This window comes from Apodemus sylvaticus, chromosome 5, assembly GCF_947179515.1.
Source record: "Apodemus sylvaticus chromosome 5, mApoSyl1.1, whole genome shotgun sequence".
NCBI lineage: Eukaryota > Metazoa > Chordata > Mammalia > Rodentia > Muridae > Apodemus > Apodemus sylvaticus.
The window spans coordinates 49,873,697-49,896,990 of NC_067476.1; the positions used below are offsets into that span (position 1 = coordinate 49,873,697).

The 23,294-nt window shown below is 44.4% G+C and overlaps 1 protein-coding gene and 1 pseudogene across 3 annotated transcripts; both read left to right on the forward strand.

Moving 5' to 3' along the window:
- Positions 1 to 2,018: 2,018 nt before the first annotated feature.
- Positions 2,019 to 23,132, forward strand: Bbs5 (Bardet-Biedl syndrome 5). 3 transcript variants are annotated; one of them, XM_052182630.1, is made up of 12 exons: positions 2,019 to 2,126; positions 3,657 to 3,739; positions 8,079 to 8,144; positions 9,450 to 9,499; positions 9,631 to 9,758; positions 11,071 to 11,206; positions 13,324 to 13,419; positions 17,280 to 17,342; positions 18,561 to 18,695; positions 20,419 to 20,502; positions 22,553 to 22,576; positions 22,715 to 23,132. In XM_052182630.1, the coding sequence occupies exons 1-12, from the start codon at positions 2,068 to 2,070 to the stop codon at positions 22,814 to 22,816; spliced, it is 1,026 nt and encodes a 341-aa protein (XP_052038590.1). In that variant the 5' UTR covers positions 2,019 to 2,067; the 3' UTR covers positions 22,817 to 23,132. The 3 variants fall into 3 exon arrangements, with proteins under 3 accessions (XP_052038590.1, XP_052038592.1, XP_052038591.1); XM_052182632.1 differs by lacking the exon at positions 2,019 to 2,126 and adding an exon at positions 2,144 to 2,245; XM_052182631.1 differs by lacking the exon at positions 2,019 to 2,126 and adding an exon at positions 2,273 to 2,603.
- On the forward strand, positions 13,227 to 13,433 carry LOC127686615 (uncharacterized; annotated as a pseudogene).
- Positions 23,133 to 23,294: the final 162 nt, after the last annotated feature.

Consider the following 23,294-nt stretch of genomic DNA (forward strand, 5'->3'; position numbering starts at 1 on the left):
AGAACTTACTATGTAGACCAGGTAAGCTTTGAACTCACAAAGATCTGTCTGCCTCCTCTGCCCAAGTGCTGTATTAAAAGTGTATGCCATTAATTCTAGTAGCATACATAGCCTGTTGAATATTTATATTCTCTAAAATAATCTCAGAATAACACTGATCTACATTCTTGCAAAACTTTGAAAACTTAGCTTTATTGTGTGTGTTTTGCTTGCATGGATGTCTCTGCACCACATGTGTGCCTGGAGCCTGTGGAGCCTGTGACGTTCATAAGAGGGCATCAGATTTCCTGGAGCTGGAGTTACAGTTATGAGCAACCATGCAGATGCTGGAAACCAAACCCAGTTCCTCTGGAAGAGCAGCTATAGCTCTTAACCTCTGAGCCATTGAACTAGCCCGTTACAAAGTTTTTTCATGTCTAGCTTAGTAATAGGCAACTGCAGCCAGCACAGTCACAAGGCTGTGAATCCAGGACTTTGAAGGCAGAATCACAAGGACCATGAGGCCTGCCTAGCCTACAAAGCCAAATCCCCCCCTCTCTCTGTCTCAATCTCTCTCTCTCTCTCTCTCTCTCTCTCTCTCTCTCTCTCTCTCAAGGTGGCCATGGTAGTTCACACTGTAATCCCAGTTCGGAGGCTGAGCAGGAAGATTATCGTTAACAGGATTTGAATGATATAATAAATCCTAAAACCAAACTGCCATAGTGCATTAAACAAATAGCCGGGTAGAATGGCTCACATCTCGATTCCATCACCCCAGAGCTGAGATGGGTATGCTGAAGAGAGTTCAAAACCACTCTGCTCTATAGCAAGCTGCAGGCCGGTTTGGCCCATATGTGAAACCCTGTCTTGGCGTAGAGTGGTCTATGTGCTTACATACTGTTATACATAATGTGCACCCACGGTGCAGTTAGAGCTTAAAAGGCAAATGTTTTCATGTCATTATACTTAAGTAACCATGAGAGGCTCCTGAGTATACCCAGGAGACCCCAGATGACTCTTTGTGAAGCAGTAATTTAAGGTGTTACTCATTTATCGATAATTTTCATGTACTAAAAGAAAGCACTTTGATTCGTTTAAAAAATATAAAGCAGGCAAGATGCATGCTTACATTCCCAGTACTAGGGAAACTGAAGTTGTTCCATTTTGAGGCCAGTCTAGGACCATCTCAAAAAAAAAAAAAAGTATTGGGGGGGGGGGGAGAGAGAGAGAAAGAAAGAGAGAGGAGGAGGAGGAGGAGGAGGAGGAGGAGGAGGAGGAGGAGGAGGAGGAGGAGGAGGAGGAGAGCACGAGAGACAGAGACAGTTTATCCAGTACTCTGTGCTGCGCATTGATCATGAACTTTTTTTTTTTTTTTTTTTTTTTTTTTTTTTTTTTTTTGGTTTTTCGAGACAGGGTTTCTCTGTATAGCCCTGGCTGTCCTGGAACTCACTCTGTAGACCAGGCTGGCTTCGAACTCAGAAATCCGCCTGCCTCTGCCTTCCAGAGTGCTGGAATTAAAGGCGTGCACCTCCACTGCCTGGCTATCCGTGAACTTTAAGGATCAGGTGTCTATGTTTTGTTTGCTCACAATAGAGGGACCCCAGAGCTGATTTGTGAAATAGGACGCAAGGGCTGGCAGTGTGCAAATCTAGGGAAGCAGTGGTCCCGACCACATGGAGTCGGACCTCAACAGGTTTCAAGTCTGAGCCTCGGGCTGGAATGTAGCAGAGATCCAAGCCACCAGGGTATGAGAGGTGGGACGGGCCAGAATCCCATCAAACCAGGAATGTAATTTGATGAAGTTAAGATTTCTAGATGGTGTAGGAAAAGAACAGGAAAGCTAAAATGGCTAAAGTTCTGCTCAGAGATCAGACAGGTGACTCAGAAGTGAAGCACCTTCCCGGCCACCCGCCTCAAAGGGACCAAATGACGCAAACGAGCAGGCAAAAGAGAGCGCGCCGCCGGCAGAAAGCTTGGGCCTCGGCGCCTGCCGTAAATGTCGTGACAAAGCCGGCGCGTTGCCTTGGCGACCATAAGACGCCACAGGGCGGCCACTGTGGATTTACTCGGCGGGTTCCCTCGGTCGCCATGTCTGTGCTGGACGTGTTATGGGAGGACCGCGACGTGCGCTTCGACGTGTCCTCGCAGTGAGTCTCTGGACGCGCCGGGACCCCGTGACTATGGTCCCCTGCGGTCCTCGGCCCTGCCCTGGCTAGCGGCCTATCCAGTGTGCACCCATCAAGGCTGCGACCCTCCGCGTCCAGAGGTGGAGGGGAACATAGGGCAGGGATTCCGGAAAGCAGGGTTCTAGAACAAAATCCGGAATTGCATTGCACATTACGGTCCCCTGCACGTTTGGCGTGTCTGTAAAATGAGGGCGGTGGGAGTGAGAAGTCTCCAAAACTCCCGACCAGGCAGTGCTTGTGTCGAGGCTAAGATTTCATTTGGTCCTTATCTAAATCTTTGAGAGCTTGTTAAAAAGAAGCCCTGCTGGTGGGTGGAAGATGAAATGGTTAAAAGAGGAGGAGTTGGTTAAAAACCTCCCTGCCCGGAAGTGAGAAAGGGGGCGCAGAGATTGTGATGGAAAACATGGAAGCTGAAGTTCTAGGATCAATAACTACAAGGTGCCTCAGCTGCTCCTAATGGTGCTTTATCATGAACAATTACTCCTTAAATGAAAAAATGAAACATTGGTACATTTCTCAGTCTTTGTAGTAACTGGGTGCCAAATATAGTATTCTTTCCTTTAGGAAGTTGAGGGAGGAGGTATTTGTGAAATTACAAAGTACAGGAACTCATTACACATCTTCTATGACTTTCCCTATAGTTCTCGGGGAGGGGGGGGTGGTAACGGAGGGGGGCGTGTCTTAGTCCAAACGAATCCAGTTTTCATGAACATTTTCAGTTTGCAGACAGCTGTCTCAAAATTAAAACATGAAAATAAGAGTGAATGATTATCACACACACTTCCTTATTCTAGTGCAGGAGAGTCGTCACACAGGCAACTCAAATGATCAAAAGAGCCTGTGGAGATAGCTCATAAAGAGTGCTTTCTGTGTGCATCTTTCCTGAGTGGAGGTCAGAAGTTAACCTGGAGAAGTCGATTCTCTCCTCTGACTGTGTGGGTCCCAGGGATGACGCTCAGGTCATCAAACTTGGTGGCAACCACCGTTACCTGCTGAACCCCTCACTCTCCTCCTGCGGATACTTCTCATACAACGCATTTTAAAACCATTCTCTCCATAACTGCCTGATGTCCTTCCTCTACTTAGAAACCTCTACTACTGTCCACAGATTAAGGCCTATACCTGTCATCCTGGAATCCTGGATTCTTTTGACTTTTCTCCACACTTAGCCAACCACACTTCTCTCTCTATCCAGTGCCCTTTCTTCAGAGACACTCCTCTTCCCTTTCTTGTTCCTGTTTTTAAGTCTCTTTGCTCTTTTTCCATTTAGTCACCAGAGACTCTACTTCTGGTCCCTGCTGAGTCCCAAGTGGCCCTGGTCAGTTCAGGCCCCGCTGACTTCCAGAGTCTAGAAGTTAATCTGAAGTGCATGAGCAGACGGGGCTGTGAAGTCACCATGGCTGGCTGTCCTGCTCCTGTGTCTCTCCTCTCTAAGTAGATTGGCAGCAGATGGGGTCGAAATTACACACCTTGCATTTATTCTTATTTTAGACAGATGAAAACGAGACCTGGGGAAGTCCTTATTGATTGTTTAGATTCAATTGAAGACACAAAAGGAAACAATGGAGACAGAGGTGAGTACGTTTGGGTTTTACATTCTGATTTAATTTATAAGTGTTAGTTTGTATTCGCTGGAGAAAAGGCCTTAAATGTAAATGTAATTGTGAGGAGAGAAGAGGTAACCCACAGATTTCTCACAGACAAGAGAAAGGGTAGGTATTAAACTTACAAACAGGGTCAAAAGTGAGTTCATGACATGAGATCTTCTTGCATAATGATTAAAACTCCTGGGGCCCTGTTTGCAAGAATCATAGAATCAATCGTTCCTACCCTTGGATATGCCTCCCTCTAAAATAATACAGCATAGTGAACATTAAATACTCATAGATGTGGTATCTCCAGCCATATTTCACTGTAACCCAGAGCTACTGCACAGTCCTCTCGGGTTGGCCCCTAGAGGTTGGCTTACATGTGGAAGGGGAAAATTTAGTGCTGCACTGAGAAGTCTATTTGTCATCAATTAAGGACCAGAAAGTCCCATAGCATTTTATTAAAACTGCCATTGAGAAACAGCTGCAGCTGACGCTAGCATCCTTCCTAAATCAAATCTGCCTGAAGCTAAAACTTAAAGCAGGTGTCCGAGGAGCTGGGAGTCAGTACACAATCAACAGGGCCTGAGAGCTTCGTTGCTGTTCTTCAGAGGGTGGGGGGAGCGAAGGGAGCTTGGTGTATCCTAAAGTGTCCTTGGAGGTGTCAAGTATGAGGAACCCACCTCACTCAGAGAAGGGGATCAGTGTGTCCTGAGGGAAGAATCAGTAAGCTTACGGCAGAGCAGGCTTAATGCAGCGTTTAGGTGGCTGCTGCTTTTTTTCTGAATTGCTGTACTAAGCCCCCAGCCTCCCTCCCCCCCCCCATTTTCTGTGAGGAAACTGTCTTTACTGCTAGTCACAGGCGGATTCTTAGAGACATGCTTACATCTCTCAATGATCCAGGTGTCAGTCAAGTCAAGGGGAGGGTGACTACGAAGCCCTAGCAGCAAACAAAACGCCCTGGTTTGTCTTTGTAGGACTGAATGATTTTGCTGTTACGATGGCCAAATCTTGGAGAAAAGGGAGTGACCCTGAGGAAGTCAAGAGAAACTTAGGTTTTATATACCCTGATTGACAAGATGGTTCTTGTGACAGACCATCCATCCTCCATAACAAATAGAGACCCTTGATAAGAAAACAGTTTTTATTGAGTACTGAATCCTGTATCAGTTCTTTGGAGTATAGAGAGTGTTCTGGTTAGATTTAATTGACAGCTAGGCACAGCCTAGAGTTGTCTAAAAGGAGAAACCTCAACTGAGGAATTGCCTGAATCAGATTGGCCTGTGTGCATGTCTGTGGGGTCTGTCTGTTTGATGGAGGAGGGCTCAGACTGCTGTGAGCAGTAGCACCCTGGCAGGTGGGCCTGGGCTCTCCCGGAAAAGCCAGCTGGCTGTGAATTAGGAAACCACTGTTGCTCCGTGGTCTCTCCTCCAGGTTCCTGCCTTGGGTTCTCTCCCTGGCTTCCCTCAGTGGTGGATTGTGACCTGGAAACAGAGAGCAAATAAACCCTTTCCTCCCAGATTTCCCTGGGTTAGGGTGTTTTCTCAGAGCAACAGAACCATGGCAGCCGTCGGAGAGGCTCTCTGAGGCTGGGGATGAGCTCAACAGGAGTGTGCTTTCCCAGCCGCACGAAGCCATGAGACCAACTTAAGGTTCTGTCCTCAGCACTGCATGAATCCTCAGTCCTCAGGGCGTGTTGATTGGAAGATCAGACAGTTGAAGCCATCCAGGGTTTGGGGGTTTTGTTTTTGCTTATTTGTTTTGTTTTTCTTTCTCAAAACAAGGGTTTGGGGAAGCCTGGCTAGAAAACAAATAATCCACATTTGGACAGTACTGTTTAAATATGAAGGCTTACGGGAAAGGACAAAGTGTCTGGTTTATCTGGAGGTAGAGAGGAGTTCTGCCTTCAAACCCTCCACATCTCCTTCCAAGCAGTTTCCAAGTGACCAGCTTAAGGCCATGTCCCATTCAGGGCCCCTTGTTTTAAAGTGTTGAGTATCCCAGAAGATTAGCACATTTAATCCACTTCTAAGTACTCTGCCATGAAACCATCAGATTAGAATGGGGCATTGATGCTGTGGAAATGGGGGTACGGAGGTTCAATGATGGGGAGATTAGACGACACAGGGACAGAGGAGTCCAGGCCTGGAAGGATGGGTAGGAGCTGCAGGGAGGGGTCCCTGAGGAGAAAAGAGGCAGCACGAGACTCCTGTAATGTGTAGCAGATAAACAATGAGCAGAAAGCGGTGACGGGAGCACACGCCTCACCTCGTACCTCTCTCTGGGTATGCGAATAGAAATGTGTTAAAGACAAAATATCACCTAAGTGGGACCATTCAAGGAAATCAGCGTGCCTTTGATTTTAAGTAATAAAAATCAGTTTGTAAAGCATTAAAATACTAAGCCAGACTTGAAAATGTACACCTCAAGCCCCAGCTACATGGGTGCTAAGACAGGATCATCTGTGGAATAGCCTATGATAAAGTTACTGTCTAAGCAAGGATGGCCTTAAGGAGCCTCGTATGATAGGGTTTTTCAATCTGAAAGAGCAGGGTATGAAGGGAGGAAAGGAGTGGAGACTGGGGCTAGAGCTCTCGTCTGTCTAGTGTCATGTCCTGGATTCAACCATCAGCCGTCCCCACTTCATAGAAGAAAGGAAAAAATATAACCACTCTTAACACGTTATTAAAATGTTTTAGTTAAAATATAGTTATATTAGGCTGGAGAAATGGCTCAGCAGTTAAGAGCACTGACTACTCTTCTAGAGGTCCTGAGTTCAATTCCTAGCCACCACACGGTGGCTCACAACAATTTGTAATGGGAGCTGATGCCTTCTTCTGGTGTGTCTGAAGACAGCTACAGTGTACTCATATAAATTAAAAAAAATTAAGAAAATATATGTAGTTCTATCATTTGTCCTTCCCTGTCCTTCCTCCAAGCCTTCCGATGTTCCCTCGCTTGCTCTCAACAGTTTTTTAAAGTGTTTATGTTTTGCAACTACTTCTTTCATATTTGAATATGTAATATTATATAATAGTACAAATTTAAAGTAGACTTTCCTTCCATTCTTTTTTGGTTTTTTGGATTTGTTTGTTTGTTTGTTTTGTTTTGTTTTTGTTGTGTTTTTTTTTTTTTTTTTGAGAAAGGGTTTCTCTGTATAGCCATGGCTGTCCTGGAACTCACTCTGTAGACCAGGCTGGCCTCGAACTCAGAAATCTGCCTGCCTCTGTCTCCCAGAGTGTTGGGATCACAGGCGTGCGCCACCACCACCACCGGACTGACTTTTCTAATATTTCATAACTACATGATGAACCAAACTGCATTATGTCCTCCCTCTCTCTCTCTCTCTCCCCCCCCTCTCTCTTTTTGAGACAGGGTCTCTCTCTATGCCATAGTTGCCCTAGAACTCTCTGTATAGACCAGGCTGACCTCAGGCTCACAGAAGTCTAACTGCCTCCCACGTGCTGGGATTAAAGGCGCAGGCCGATGCCAGATCCTCTCCTTTTTTAGCTATGTCTGGTGGCCTAGAACTCATGAAGATCTACCTGCTTTGCTCTGTCCCCAGCCTCCTGAGTGTTGGGTTAATTAACAGCATGCACTACCATATCTGGCTCTTCTTAAATTTGTCCTCCCCAATTTTAAACCAACTCAACTCTATTGCTAGTAGGCCTAACTCTGAATTTCTTGTTCCAGCATCAAAGAACGTCTGCTTTGTTTACAGTCAGTCTTGCCTAGGCCTCTAGCAGAATCGGGAATATACGTCCATGGTTCACTCAAATGAGAGCCGTGGGGCTGGGAAAGTGGCTCAGCCGTTAAGAGTGCTTCCTAGGAAATTATAAGGACCAGGGTGGTCCTGTGTACATGTGGGCTTGCACTAAGGTGGGCTGGGGGCTTGCCACCTCAAAGAAATACTGTGGAGAGTATGGAGGAGGCCACTTGATGTTCTCCTCGTTCTCTGTACACACACACACACACACACACACACATACAGAGTGAGAACTGCTAAGAGAGACTCATATGACAGCATGTATCAATTGCTACCTGACAAAAGAAACTTAAGGAAGGAAGGGTTTATTTTGTCCCACAGTTCTCCAGTAGAGTCCACCACAGCAGGGAAGTCAGAGCAGAAGGAGCTACTTGCCCAGCCCACACATCCCTCAGACTCTCTGTGTAGCTATGGTCCTCCGACTCTACACCTGAACACTTGGATCCCAGGCACGGACAGACGGCAGCTCATGCAGGGCTGGGCGTCCACCCATGCATTGTTCCGGTCTGTGCTGGGAAATGGCCTCAACTAATATGTTCTTGCTTGCTTTGCTTTTAGGTAGACTTTTAGTAACGAACTTAAGAATCATCTGGCATTCCTTGGCATTACCCAGAGTCAATCTTTGTAAGTATCTTCTTAGATAAGATGCTAAGGAAAAAAATGTTCCTTTTTCAGAAAAGTTGGGTGGTGGATTTTGTATTTAAAACAAACAAAAGATCTAAAGTGCTGGGGCAGAGCTCAGTGGTAGAGCACTTACCCGACAGGCTTAAGGACCTAGATTTAACCCCAGTGATGCAAACGAACAGGATAAGCTTTATTTTGAGCAATACCATGAAGAATGTGGAAATATGAAATTGCTATTTAAGAAAACCTTGAGAAATTGAAGACTGATCACAGACTATTTGGTAATGCAAAAGAAATGATCTGTTTTTTTTTTTTCAGTTGGTCAGTTTTGTATCTCGGGCATATGTAGGATTAGTGCTTTTACACAGGATGGCTTTTGTCTTTAAATTTATTAGTGTAATGATGATGATGATGATGATGTGTGTGTGTGTGTGTGTGTGTGTGTGTGTGTGCATGTGCATGTGGCTGGGGTGGGGTTGGTATGCCAAGGGACGACTGTGTGTGTCGGTTTTATCCGTCCACCTTTGCATGCGCTCTGGAGTGGGGTCAGGTCTCCAGGCTTGTGTGGGCGCCCTACCTGTGGGGGCGCCCTACCTGTGGGCGCCCTACCTGTGGGCGCCCTACCTGCCCCGCCCTCTGCTCCTGGCTCTGCTTCTGCTTTCATTGTCTTTGAAAGCATGCCGTATAGTTTGTTGCCTTTTTTTTTTTTTTAAGTGTGACAAATCTAGCCATATTTTTCTTTTGGCATAATAGTGGAAAGGGTTTTGGTGGTCGATGGTGTTGTATGGGTTTTAGACATTTTTATTTCATTCAAAGAAGCACAACTGACCCTCAATTTCTTGAAATCATTTATATATTCTCTCTCTCTCTCTCTCTCTCTCTCTCTCTCTCTCTCTCTCTCTCTTTCTCCTTCTCCTTCTTCTTTCTTTTTTCTTTCTTGAGAGGTGGGTTCCACATATTCCAGGCCAGACTCTAATCTGCTGTGTCACTGAAAATGACTTGCACTTCTGATCTTCAGGCCTCCATCTTCTGAGTTCTGAGGTTCCAAGGGTTGTAGCACTGCTCTCTGCTAAGGCAGGGCTGAGGACCAGGCTCAGGCTCCGGCAGAGACTAAGGGACTCTGCCCTCTGAGCTCCATTCCCAGCCTCAATCTGTATTTACGTCACAAAAACTTGTGAAGAAGTTGTGTTTCTGCTCATGTTTGATTTTTAAAACATTAGCGTTCTGGGTTTTTAATTTACTTTTACAATACTATGTCTCTCAGATATGATCTCATGCTCCATGTTTCCTTTGTCTTTATTTTAGCTATTGGTTACAACTGCATATTGAATATCACCACAAGAACAGCTAACTCCGTAAGTCTGACAGTCCTGGTGAAGTAGGTGTGTCGTGAAGAAACGTTAGATACTTAAGTTAAGGCTTGCTTCCACCTTAAATGGGAACTTGCTCTTTAACTCTGGACTCTGTAATAAATTTGACTTTACAGAAACTACGAGGCCAAACAGAAGCTCTTTATATATTGACAAAATGCAACACCACCCGATTTGAGTTTATATTCACAAATCTGGTTCCCGGGAGCCCCAGACTTTTTACTTCTGTGATCGCAGTGCACAGGTACAAGGCCAAGTTTTGACTGTATCAAGTTACTTTGACGTAATGGTGTAAAGGGTAAAATTTTAGAGATGTCTGATATCACAAAGACATTTAGAATAATACGCTTCATTGTCAGATAAGAAGCACCATGGAAGAGTTTATAAAGCATACCCATAATACCACCACTCTGGAAGATAAAGCCAGGAAGATTGGGGGTCTGGGCTATCCTGGGCTACATAGCACTACCCTCTATAAAAATGTAAGAGTACTGAAAAGATTCTACTAAATATCTAAAAATTTTCAAATAATGAGTTTAAAAGAATTTTATAGCAGATAAACATTCAAATGTTTTACCTAAGTAATTTCTCTTTATAGTTATTCATATAATTGCTGGGATTATTAATACCTTTCTGAACATCTGTGTGCAGGTGTTTGTCTCAGCCTGTGCTTCGGGGGCTTGAGGTCCAGGCTGACACTGAGCGCTCGCCCAGCAGGCTTCAGGCCTTGGATTCCGCCCCAGCACTAGGGCAGCGACATTGGTTTTATTTCCCAGGGTCGTGCACCTGAACCATAGCTCTTTGGTTTGACTGAAGGAATGCTGTGACCAAAACGAGGGAGAGGGGGCACATAGTGATTTCAAGGCCAATATCTAATTTTTAAAAAATACAGTAAAGCCAGGCATGGTGGTACACAACTTTAATCTCAGCATGTGGGAGGCGGAGGCAGGCTGATCTCTGAGTTGTTTGAGGCCAGCCTGGTCTCTGTTACACTGAGAAACCCTGTCAGGGTCACACCATGTCAGATGCCTGCAGTCACCCATCCTTACTGAAAAGGAAACCAATTCTTTGGGATTTTGTTTTTGCTTTTGCTTTTTGAAGCAGTCCCACTCTATAGCCCCGGCTGGCCTAAAACTCAGTATGTTGTCCAGGATGGCCTCAAACTGTCAGCAACTCTCCTGCCTCAGCTTCCCAAGTGATGAGACTACAGGCATGTGCTACCACAATTCAATAAAGAACATTTAGAGCCAGGTGGTGGTGGCGCACACCTGTAATCCCAGCACTCTGGGAGGCAGAGGCAGGCAGATTTCTGAGTTCGAGGCCAGCCTGGTCTACAGAGTAAGTTCCAGGACAGCCAGGGCTACACAGAGAAACCTTGTCTCAGAAAAAAAAAAAAAAAAAAAAAAAAAAAGAAGAAGACATTTAAATTTACCATAACAATAGAGTGATGTCCAGAAGCATTAGCAACGTGGAGTTTAGTAGATGAGTAAACACAGCCTAACAAACCACATTTTCTGTTTCCGAGTGACTGGTGTTTCACTTATTCTTTTTTGTAGAGCATATGAAACTTCTAAAATGTACCGTGATTTTAAGTTGAGAAGTGCAGTCATTCAGAACAAGCAGCTGAGGTTATTACCACAGGAGCATGTGTATGATAAGATCAATGGTGTATGGAATTTGTCCAGCGACCAGGTATCGTATCATGTAGATACAGCCTCTCAGGGTTGTTTCAACAGCCGTTCCCTTCTCATCACTGGGGTTGTGTCATCGTTAGTGTTAGCATTGGCGATCTGAAGAAGTTAGCATTACACTTTAGACATGGATCTCTTTCTTTATTTCCTTCTCATAGTTTTCCTTTCTGGGTTACAGGGTTTACAAGCATGCACCTAGCCCCACAGAGACCATTCATTCATTCATTCATTCATCCTGTGTGTGTGTGTGTATGTGTGTGTGTGTGTGTGTGTGTGTGCTTAGCTTTGAGACAGGGCCTTAAGTAATCTAAGCTTCCCTGAAACTCAACTTTGATCTGAGCACGGGGCTTACAGAGCCCACTCAGGCAGCTCACAGGCACTACTGAGCCCAGCTCCAGGGCGTCCGATGACCTGGCCTCCATGAGCACTAACACTCCCATGTGCATAACCGCACAGAGACACTGAACCCTAATCAAGAGTAGGTGTGCCAGGTAACCCCAGCACTCAGGAGGCGGAGGGAGGCAGATCTCTGTATTTAAAGCCAGCATGGTCTACAGAGTGAGTTCCAGGGCAGCCAAAGCTACCAAATGAGACCCCGTCTCAAAATAAATAAGCTATTTTTTAAATGTTTCATTGTGGGCTGGAGATGATGGCTCAGTGGTTAAGAGCACTGACTGCTCTTCCAGAGGTCATGAGTTCAAATCCCAGCACCCACATGGTGATTCACAACCATCTGTAATGAGATCAGATGCCCTCTTCTGGTATGTCTGAAGACAACTATAGTATACTTATATATAATAAATACAAAATCTTAAAAAAAAAAATAAATGTTTCATTGTTTTTGTTGGTGGTGGTGGTTGTTTTATTTTTATGTGTATAGGTCTCTGGCCTGTGTGTATATCTGTGCACCACATGTGCCTGGTGCCCATAGAGGCCAGAAGAGGTCATTGGCTGCCCTGGGACTGGATTGGACTAGATTGTCGTGAGCTGCCTGTGGGTCTACTGAAAGAGCACCTAGTGCTCTGAACTACTGAGCCATCTCTCCAGACCCAGGGTTTTGTTGTAGCTGCTGCTTGTGTTTTGTTTTGTTTTGTTGTTGTTGACAAAAAGTCTCACTGTGTAGCCCAGGCTAGCTCTAAACTCATGGCCTTCCTGCCTTAGCCTCTCAAATCCTGAGATTATGGACCTGAATCACCACATCTGGCTGTAGTTTTGATCTTGTCAGTATTGAAGAGTCATCAAATATATCTGAGATAGATAGATGGATGGATGGATGGATGGATGGATGGATGGATGGGCAGACAGGCAGATGGACAGACAGACAGGCGGACAGACAGATAGGAGTATAAGGTTTTACTCTGTTACCATAACCCCTTTGCTCAGGCACGTCACAAGTGTTGAATGATAATGATAGAAGATCTAATACTTATAATATTCTATGTGCCAGGCTCTATACTAAAGTCTTAAGTCTGGGAATGAGGAGATTATTTATTCAAATCCCCATTTTATATTTTACAAAATACACCAAGAAGAACTCTATGGGTCAGTGAAATGGCTCAGTGAGTAGAGAGGATTGCATGCAGCCCTGACAGCCCGAGTTTGACTCCTAGATCCCCTAAGGTGGCCAAAGAAAACTCACTCCAGAGAGCTGTTCTCTGACCTCCCATTCATGCACTCGCATGCATGTACAGACACATATACACACATGCACATGCACTCTCTCTCTCTCTCTCTCCCTTCCTCCTTTCCTCTCTCGCTCGCTCTCTCTACTCTCTCTCACACACACATACACATGCACACACACACACACACACTAAATTTTTAACTATGTCCTCAGACAAATACACTAACTTTATTGTTTAACTGTTCTGATGTCCTGTCCTACTGCTTAATGACTCCAGACCCCTGCATTCAGTCATCTAGTTGTGCTAGCTTATAAACAGTGAGTCACTGCTACTCCATAAAGCTAAATTCTTGTGTTAATCTACTGTCATAATTCTGGGTCGTAGGAAACAAAGACTATCACTTCTTGGCCTTTTGGCTAAGATCAAGTGTAGGAAACAAAAACTATGGGTACCAACGAGCAACCATTGATTGACCTCTGTCTGTCTTCTGCAGGGGAATTTAGGAACGTTTTTTATTACCAATGTGAGAATTGTGTGGCATGCCAATATGAATGACAGTTTTAATGTCAGCATTCCATATCTGCAAATTGTAAGTACATGCATGTTGGCTACTTTCTTTAAATGTTGAATAAATAATACAGTTAATAACTGGATATTTGGGGTTATACGAATTTTGGCATTTTTCTTTTTTATGTGATATTAACTAAAAGCATATTCTTGGGGCCAGTAAAAGAGCTCAGCAGGTTAAGGTACTTGCCACCCATTGGATGATCTGGGTTCAATCCCCAGGACCCTCATGATGGAAGGAGAGACCCAACTCCCAAAGGTTGTTCTCTGACATCTATGTTCACTTTGACATACATATGTGTCCCTCCCCCAAATAAATAAATAAATAAATAAATAAATAAATAAATGTAACTAAAGTATACTTTAAACAAACAAATAAATAAATAATAAATAAAACATAGTTTTAAAATGTTGGTTCTGTTGTTTTAACAGAGAAAAGACTTAATGTATTTATAAGTCAGGCATAATGGTACCCACTTTTAATCCTAAAACTGGAGCAATAAAGGCAAGAGGATATATCTACCAGTTCTGGCCTAGTCTGCATAGCAAGTTTTAGACCAGCCAGCCATGGCTACATAGCTAGACTATATCTTTAAAAAAAAAAAGTATTCATAACAGTTACGGACTTGCCTGCATTCTCTCCCCTTTGTGGTGCTAGGAATTGACTTAGAATCTTGCATTTGCTAGGCAAGGAATTTGCCACTGAGCTGAATTCCAACCCTCAACTCTCCCTCAGCTCGCTAGTAAGAACTATGCAGTATGTGATGTGTGCGCATCCTGCCTTCTGCCCCCATCCCCCATCCCTCGCCCTTGCTCTGGGGAGGGCGACAGCTGGATCTTTGTAAGTCTGACACCATAGCAAGTTCCAGACCAACCAAATGTGACATAGTGAGATTATATTTCAAACAAAAAAGAAAAGAAAAAAATTAAGTATCTGAAGGCCTGAGGATGTAACTCACCAGTAGAGGGCCTTGCTGGTTTGTACTTTCCCCAACGCTGAAGGAAAAGGCTTGGCGAGATGGCTCAGTGGTTAAGAGTGCTTGCTGTTCTTCCAGAGGATCCCAGTTCAATTCCTAGCCCCGATATCAGGTAACTCACAAACTTAGGTTTGCTATGTATAGCAATCCTCCTAACTCAAAAGCTCCAGGGAATCTGACACCCTCCAAAGCAATGGTTCTAATAACCTTCCTAATAGTGCAACCCTTTAATACAGTTCCTCATGTTGTGCTGACCCCCAACTATAGAATTATTTTTGTTTCTACTTAGAAACTAATTTTGCTACTGTTATGAATCATAATGTAAATATATGTGTTTTCAGATAGTCTTAGTTGTGAAAGGGTTGTTCAACAACCCCTGAAAAGGGGTCAAACCCCACAGGTTGGGACCCACTGCTCCAAAGGCACATGTGTGGCATACACACAGATAAATAAAGATCATACACATAAATGAACATTGGGAAACAGAAGCAAGCCAGGAAGCCGCAGTCCTCCCTGGCCTCTGCTTCAGCTCCTGCCCTGCCCTCCCGTCATGATGGACTCCGATGAGGACACGTAGGCTGAAATAACCCTTTCCTCCCAAGATTACTTTTGGTCACGGTGTTATAGCAACAGAAGCTCCAAGACAGTATCACTGCACACTCGGTCAACAGTCAAGACAACTGAACCAGCGCACAGCCCTGCTGTTGAGGAGCTTCTTCTGGCAGAGGCGGCAACACATTAAAGGGAAAATCAGAGTGTGATGGGAAGGAAATCTAGGGAAATACAATCATGTGTTTTATTTATGCTATTGGAGATCGAACGCAGGGCCTTGTACAAACTAGGCAAGTACTCTACTGCTGAGCCACCTCTCCAGGCAGAAATAATAGTCTGCATGAGTATTTGACAAATTGTTGTTTATACCTATTGCTTGGTTTGTTTATTTTAGTTTAAAATGTTTTTGAGGCAGGGTCTCTATAGTCCAAACTAATATGGAACTTACCGTGTAGCCCAGACTGGGCTTCAGATTCATAGCAATCCTCTTGCCTCACCCTCCAAGTGTTGGGGTGCAGGGCTAAGCCACCATCAGTGTTCCCTGCTGCTCTGTATTCGTGTATGTGGTCATTGCTCACCCAGCCTGACCCTTGTTATGATGAATAATTACTGAGCGGTAAGCAACCTGTGCTTTCTGGTCTTCAAATAGAATATAGTTTGTTATTTAAGAATAGGGTTGCCAAATGCGGCTTCTGGAATGAATTGAGCCTGACCCAAACAGCCTGCAATGTGATACATCACGGCTTGTCGCTACAGTAGTCATGCTCCATCTTCAGCTCTAGGGTCAGCACTGCCCTGACTCCTCCACCGCCCAAGCCGGGCGTGCGTGTGTTTGTGTATTTATGTGTATATTTGTACATGTGTGTGTGTATTTGTGTCTCCACAGGCACAAACCTTGTGTGTGTGTGTGTGTGTGTGTGTGTGTGTACCCACAGGCCCAAGACAAGCCATGTGAGTGTGTGTTTATATGTGTATTTGTGCATGTGTGTGCGTATTTGTGTCTCCACAGGCATAAGCCATGTGTGTGTGTGTGTGTGTGTGGTGTTTATGTGTGTATTTGTGCATGTGTGTGTGTATTTGTGTCTCCACAGGCACAAACCACGTGTGTATGTGGTGTATGTGTGTTTGTGTGTGTGTGTGTGTGTGTGTGTGTGTGTGTGTGTCCTGACTTACTAGCTTGTGTCAGATAGATAGGTAGAGGTTGATATTTGTCTTAACTTTCTATTGCTGTAAGGGAACTCCAGGATCAAAAGTACCTCAGGAGAAAAGGGTTTATTTCTGTTACACTTCCACATCACAGTTCATCATTGAAGAGACGAATCTGGAGGTGAGAACAGAAGCAGAAGCCATGGAGAAGTGCTGTTTACTGGCTTGATCCACCAAAAAACCAGACCATTAAGCTTTGAGCGCTTAATGGCTTTTCCAACCCAAAGTTCAAAGGCCACAACATTCCTCCCAAAAATACGTGGTCAGATCTGTCCCAGCAGGACCCCATGATCTGCTACAAATTTCTTTCTTAGTTAGGGTTTCTGTTGCTGTGGTAAACATCCTGACCAAAATGGGGAGTGAAGGGTTCCCTTTCTAGGGAACAATCTATCACTGAGGGAAGTCAGGATAAGAACTGAAACTAGACAGGAACCTGGAGGCAGGAGCTGATACAGAGGCCATGGAGGGTGCTGCTGGCTTGCGCCTCATGGCTTGCTCGGCCTGCTCTCTTAGAGAACCCAGGACCACCAGCCCTAGGTAGCACCAACCACGGAACATATGTCATGGATTAAGGAAATGCCAAACAGGCTTGCCTGCAGGCCATGGGTGGAGACATTTTCTCAATTGAGGCACCCTCTTCCCAGATGACCCCAACTGCATCTATTTGACAAAAACATAACCAAGGCAAGATGTGAGAAACAGAATGGACTGCGTAACTTTCATCTTGCTTTAGGAGCCACGAAGGACACTAGTGCCTCATGACTGGAAGAGCGTCAGCCGTTTGTGTGAAAGTCAGAACCCTGATGACTATAGAGTTGGGAGTGTCTGGATATCTGTGTATGGCTCCTTCAGCTTGCCACTTTCTTCATTTTGTCGTTTACTGATTCCTGCAGGAAGAGGGTAGCTGAGCGGCTACTTTAGACTCTGAAGAGTAGCTCTGCAAAAGTGATGTGGTGACTCACACCTGTAGTCCTTACACTCAGAGGCTAAAGCAGGAGGATTGCTCAGAGTTCCAGGCCAGCCTGAGGCACAGACCCTGCTTCAAAGGCCAGGACTTCAGCACAATATGTAACTAAAGGATATATTAAAGAGTTGCCAGTATCAGATAATAAAAATGTTCATTTTCTTCCTCTTTCATTTTATACAGCGTTCAATAAAGATCAGAGATTCAAAATTTGGTTTGGCTCTTGTCATAGAAAGCTCTCAGCAGGTAAGATACTCAACATTTTTTACTAAACTGATAAATTTTTAACTATGTAACTAGGTTTTTGTTGTTCTACAGTAAGTAACCAGTTCACATGCAAGAATATCAGCTATAACATGCAGATCTATGAAGTGTTTGAAGTCTTTTTTTTTTGGGGGGGTTTTTTTTTTTTTTTTTGGATTTGTTTTTTTCGAGACAGGGTTTCTCTGTGTAGCCCTGGCTGTCCTGGAACTCACTCTGCAGACCAGGCTGGCCTCGAACTCAGTAATCCGACTGCCTCTGCTTCCCAGAGTGCTGGGATTACAGGCGTGCGCCACCACCGCCCGGCGTGTTTGAAGTCTTATAGTCACTGTCTCCATAGGAAGAGTCCTACCTACCTGTGTGTTTGCCACCACAGACTCAGGAGCCTCCTGCCTCAGCCTCCTAAGTTCTGGGGTCATAGATGTGAGTCACCACATCACACTCTGCAGTTTGCTCGTTAGATGGGTACCATCATTATCGTTATGCTATTACTGTAATTATGAGGGAGATCACTGTGCTATGTCAACACGTTTCATACATTAGGACCCCCTCCCCGGCTCAAAGCTGCTGGGAATGAGACGATTTTCACCCCTTTTGTCTGATTTGTCTGATTCACACTTGTGAGCAGCAGGGATTCGGACTGAGCGGCATCTGAGGATAACTGCTGTATGCCCAGGATGCCGTAGTGTCTTCGGACACTCGAGAAGTGGGCGTGCCTTGTGAGCCACCATGTGGTTGCTGGGAATCGAACTCAGAACCTCTGGAAGAGCAGTCAGTGCCCTTAATCACTCTCCAGCCCTAAACACTTCTTTCTGCCAGCCTATGCTCAATAATAGTCAAGATTCTTTCCAAACCTTCAGTTCCTTTGGCCATCACTCTCCACTGCGTGTTTCTCACCTGGGAAGATCAGCTTGTGCTTAAATGTGAAGTTTAACTGGACACACGTCCTACTGTGAGAGGGGCAGGGCTCAGGGACGAGTGAGAGGTGAGCTAGTCCTGCGCTCCTGCGCTCCTGTGCTCCCTGGAGGCTCGCTGTGCTCCTCTGCTCTTGTGTTTGGGATTTTCAGAGCAGAGTTCATTTCTGTGGAGCAGCTTAGGCCAGTGTTACAGAACAAGGAAAGTTAGAGTGACTCCATCAGATCCTGAGCGTATGGTTCCTCAGGCTGAGGTTTGGTTTTGGTTTTTTTTGTTTTGTTCTTGCAGAGTGGAGGATACGTTCTTGGCTTTAAAATAGACCCAGTGGAAAAGCTCCAGGAATCAGTTAAGGAGATCAACTCACTTCACAAAGTCTATTCTGCCAGTCCCATATTCGGAGTGAATTATGAAATGGAAGAAAAGGTAATTCATTCAATTGCTTTCACACTACCTGTGTAATGCAAAAGCAAACTCACCATATACAGACTTTAAACATATATGTAGAGCTTGGTCCAGTGAGCACCGCCCCAGACTGGCCATCTCTAATCAGTGGCCATCTGATTGGTTGCTTCGTCTTTCATTCCTCTGTGTCCGTGCTGGTAAGCAGCCTTCCGGTAAGTGTCCGTGTGCATGGCTGTTCTGCCACCACACCCCATTCGCTTGGACAGACCACAAAGGCCTCGTGGATACCCTCCTACTCCCTGTCCCACCCACTGCAGCAGTCCCAGAGTGTGGCCCATCTCATTTTTTGTTTTTTGGTTTGTTTAGCCAGACTGCCCTTCAAGCTCCTGCCTCCTTAGACTCAGCAGCTATAGTGCTGGGAGCTGACACATAGACTGTACCGGCTAGTTTTGCTATGTCTCAACTGTCGTGTCTTCCCATCTGCTCTGGTGGTGGAGCCACTCCCCACTCCCCAGGTAGACCAGCTTTCTGCTGGTCTGCCGCTGTCATCTGATCTGTCACTAGCCCCCACACTGTCTGCACTGGTACCCTCGCCCAGACTCTACCTCTGGTGTGCTCCCTATTTCAGGCCCATGGATGACCACATTGTCACAGGCCCCCCCTCTGCTCAGCCGCTGGGTCCCCAATGCATACCCTAATGTCAGTGTCCTCACTGTCCACCTTCATCAGTACCATGCTGGTGCGCAGATTGCCAAGCCATTTCACAGCCACTGAGTCTCCAATCTCTGCCCTCACACTTCAGCATGTAACCCGAGAAGGCCAGGAAGAAGGCAGGCCACAGGGAAGCTCATGGCCTCTGATTTCGGAGAGGCCCTTCCCCCCTTCTCTTCATCCCCCTCAGTACTAGCTCTGGCTGCCCCCAGATCACCTGTGCTTTTTACTGACTCTCTTTGTGCACGTGTACAATGGCACAGATGGAGGTCGGAGGACAATGTTCGAGAATATGTTCTCTCTTTTCATGACGGTCCAGGGACCCTCATCGGGGTTTCCCTTTCATTTTCTCAGTTATCTTATCTTGCATATTAATTTGATTTTACCAGTCTTCCTTGTGCCAATTCCTTCCTTGCCTTTCAGCCTGTGATTGCTGCTTGAGGAATAGTATAAAATCAGCATCTTTGGAACCTGACTTTGAGTCCCAGATTTCCTGTATCCTAGACACCTTTAGTTCACATTTCACGGTTCTCAGTACTAGATCCAGATAACCCCCTCCTCACCTCCACGTGGACCTGACCTCAGCTGTGTACATCAGTAGCCGCAGGGCGCACTGGCTTCTCCTGGTGGCAGCGTTCCACTTCCTGTCCTCTCCGGCTCTCATTTCTCCTCTTCCTCTTCTTCCTCTCCCCAGCTCCCACCCATCACTAGCGATGGCCACCCACTCTCTCACTTCTTGGACACCCTCTAAGTTCTTCAGGGTGCTTCTCTAACTAGCCTCTTTCTGTCTGAAAGAACAGCAATTGTGTCGAGTGATTTTCATCTAAAAACATCTCTAAATACATTAAATATATACGCATTTCCTGTTTTAATAATTTTTATAACACTAACTTCAGATTTAAAACCTGACACCTTTCCTGTGAGAATATAGGTGACAGAATTACTCGAGTGGTATTTACTGTGTTGCCCTTAACAAACACATTTTTCTAAGATAAAACTTGTTTAATATTGACTCTGACGTCTTAATTTTTAGCCACAGCCCCTTGAAGCTCTGACTGTTGAACAAATTCAAGATGATGTGGAAATAGACTCTGATGACCACACGGATGCTTTTGTGGTGAGCACCAAAAGGAGCTATTACATTTCTTATGATGTGTATCTGAGTCATGTTTAATTAATAATGCTATGACTGTGTAAAACCTGATATTTTTGACATGATTTTGAGGGAAGTTTTTTAAGTGAAAGAATTTCCTTTGTGAAAATATTTTTAAATTCCCAAATCCAGGAAATAGTTTGAGAACAGTTATTTAGAGGATTTGATTTGTGGCATGTTAAATATCAAATTAACTTAAAGTCTTTACAGAGTTCACTTTTATGAAATGATCTTTAATTTAAATTATTTTTAGAAGTATATATATTTGAGTAATATACTTTGCTGTTCCAAACAGATATTATTTAATTAGCCAACATACTAATAATGTTGGGCTGGGTGTGGTAGCTCAAGCCTTTAATCTCAGCATTCAAGTTGTAGAGGCAGGTGGATCTCTGAGTTCAAGGCCAGACAGGCAGACAGGGCTACATAGTGAGACCCCCCAAAAAACAAAAACAAAAAAAAAGCAAAAAACAAAAGAAAAGAAAAACTAATGCCTTTTTTTTTTTTTTTTTTTTTTTTTTTTTAGTTTTTTGGATTTTTGGTTTTTTCAAGACAGGGTTTCTCTGTGTAGCCCCGGCTGTCCTGGAACTCACTCTGTTGACCAGGCTTGAACTCAGAAATCCACCTGCCTCTGCCTCCCAGAGTGCTGGGATCACAGGTGCAGGACACCAAAACTAATGCCTTCCTACTGTCTCATGACTCTTAGCATAACACACACCTTCCTCCGTGTAGTTCCAAATGAAGATGTGTAATTGGCATAAAACAGCTAATTGTGAACTCCTCCCCTCCAGCTGTGTACTGACACATCAAAGTGCTGATTACTTTGGTTTGGTTTGTTTCGGGTTGGTTTTGTTGCCTCTGTTTTTTGTTGTTGTTGTTGTTGTTGTTGTGACTTGGTTTACACTTATCTGTTTTGTGGGGGTTGGTCGGGAGAAGACTTGTGGAGGTCAGAGGTCAGCTTTCAGGCCTCTGTCCTCTCCTTCCACCTTGTGGTCCTGTGGTCACCCACCAGGGGTCACATTCAGGTTGTTCCACTTGGTGGCAAGTGCCTTTTTATCCACCACCTTGGTTTTTTTTTTTAAGATTTGTTATTTTTTAGCCGTGTGTGGTGTGTGTGTGTGTTGTGTGTGTTAGTGTGTGTGGTGTGGGGGGGGGGGCGGAGGGGGGAGAAGGCGTACACAAGTGCTGGTGTTCTCGGGGCCAGAGGCTGAACTCAGATCCCCAGAGCTGGACTTAGAGTTGGTTGTGAACTGCCTGATCAGGGTTTGGGAACTGAACTCAAGGCCTCTGGAAGGACAGTACATGTTCTTGGGTACTGAGCCACCTCTCCACCCTTGAACTCTTGACCCTCCAGCCTCCGAGTGCGTGTGCTGGGTTTGCAGGCACCGTGGCAGCCCTTCATCCTGCCCTACTGTCATCTTCTAAAGCAGAAGCAGAGGAGTCATCTCACAGCGCCAAAAGCCTTCCGTCTCCTTTAGGCCAATGGTGCTCTACGTCAACTAGATGCACTGCTCAGAGCAGTGGTTCTCCACCTTTGGACAGTGACCCCCATGAGGTTGCATATCAGACATTACATTATGATTCATAACAGTAGCAAAATTACAGTTTTGAAGTAGCAGCACAATAATGTCATGGTTGGGGGTCATGCATGACCCCCACATGAGGAACAATATTTATGGGTTGTAGCATTAGGAAGGGTGAGAACCACTGGCTTAGAGCATAAAACACAACAAACATTAATACTGGCATATTTTTTTTAATTGTTGTTATTGTGTTGTGTTGTTTTGTTTAAGACCCAGTATGTAAACTACTCTGGCCCTACACTTGAAAAGTTCCAGCCTGCCTCTCCCTCCCAAGTTCTGGGATTAAGGGCCCATTGGCGGTGGCATTATAGGTAGAGAAACTATTAAACACACAGTAGCCAAATGTGAAATATACATAGTTGATAAATCTTTCTGAAAATTAATTACCTGTTCCTTAGAACATGTAAAATACCATTTTCTTTATCTTATAGGCTTATTTTGCTGATGGAAATAAGGTAAGGACATTTTACCTGTCATTTTTTGTTAAGTTTCAGTGTTCCAGCACTAACAGTCACTAACTTAGTGAAACACTTTTTTTTTCCTCTTCCTTGCCCATCTTCTGTTCCCATCTCATCTCCTTCCCTTCCCTAAAGCAACAAGATCGTGAACCTGTGTTTTCAGAAGAGCTGGGGCTTGCAATAGAGAAACTGAAGGACGGAGTCACACTACAGGGACTCTGGGAAGTGATGAGTTGATCTTGAGTTGAGCTGGATCTCTGTTTAAAGATATCTCAAGATTAAACGATACTGCTTGCCTGCTCCATAGGCATGGGATAGTTTATATATTTATAGCTTTTATATTTTATATTGTAAGAAGTTTTTAATTATTAAGGAAAAACTCCATAATTTTAGAAAACTGTTAGTTTTCTAAAAATTATTATTAAAAATTGTAACTGAAATGTACCTGGCTTATTAATGTTAATATTGTACCTAATACTTGTAAAAATATTGATTTTCAGATATTAAGTCACTGTATCATGTTGGATTTAATAAAGACTTTCATGCAGCACCACTTAATGTTTTGAAAGTATTATTTAAAAAAAAAGATCATTCTTAAAAAGTAATCAAATACTTCTTAACTAGATATCTAGTTTAAATATGTTATCACAGGACTTGAAATGTAAAACTGTAATTCAAATTGTAGTTCTATTTATTTGTTTGTTTGTTTGTCTCT

Bases quoted from the DNA above. Each gene is read 5' to 3' on its own strand.
- Bbs5 (XM_052182630.1), top strand. From the start codon at position 2,068: ATGTCTGTGCTGGACGTGTTATGGGAGGACCGCGACGTGCGCTTCGAC. The intron at 8,145-9,449 runs GTAAGTATCTTC...TCTTTATTTTAG, and splicing joins ATTACCCAGAGTCAATCTTT to CTATTGGTTACAACTGCATA. The intron at 20,503-22,552 runs GTGAGCACCAAA...TTTATCTTATAG, and splicing joins ACCACACGGATGCTTTTGTG to GCTTATTTTGCTGATGGAAA.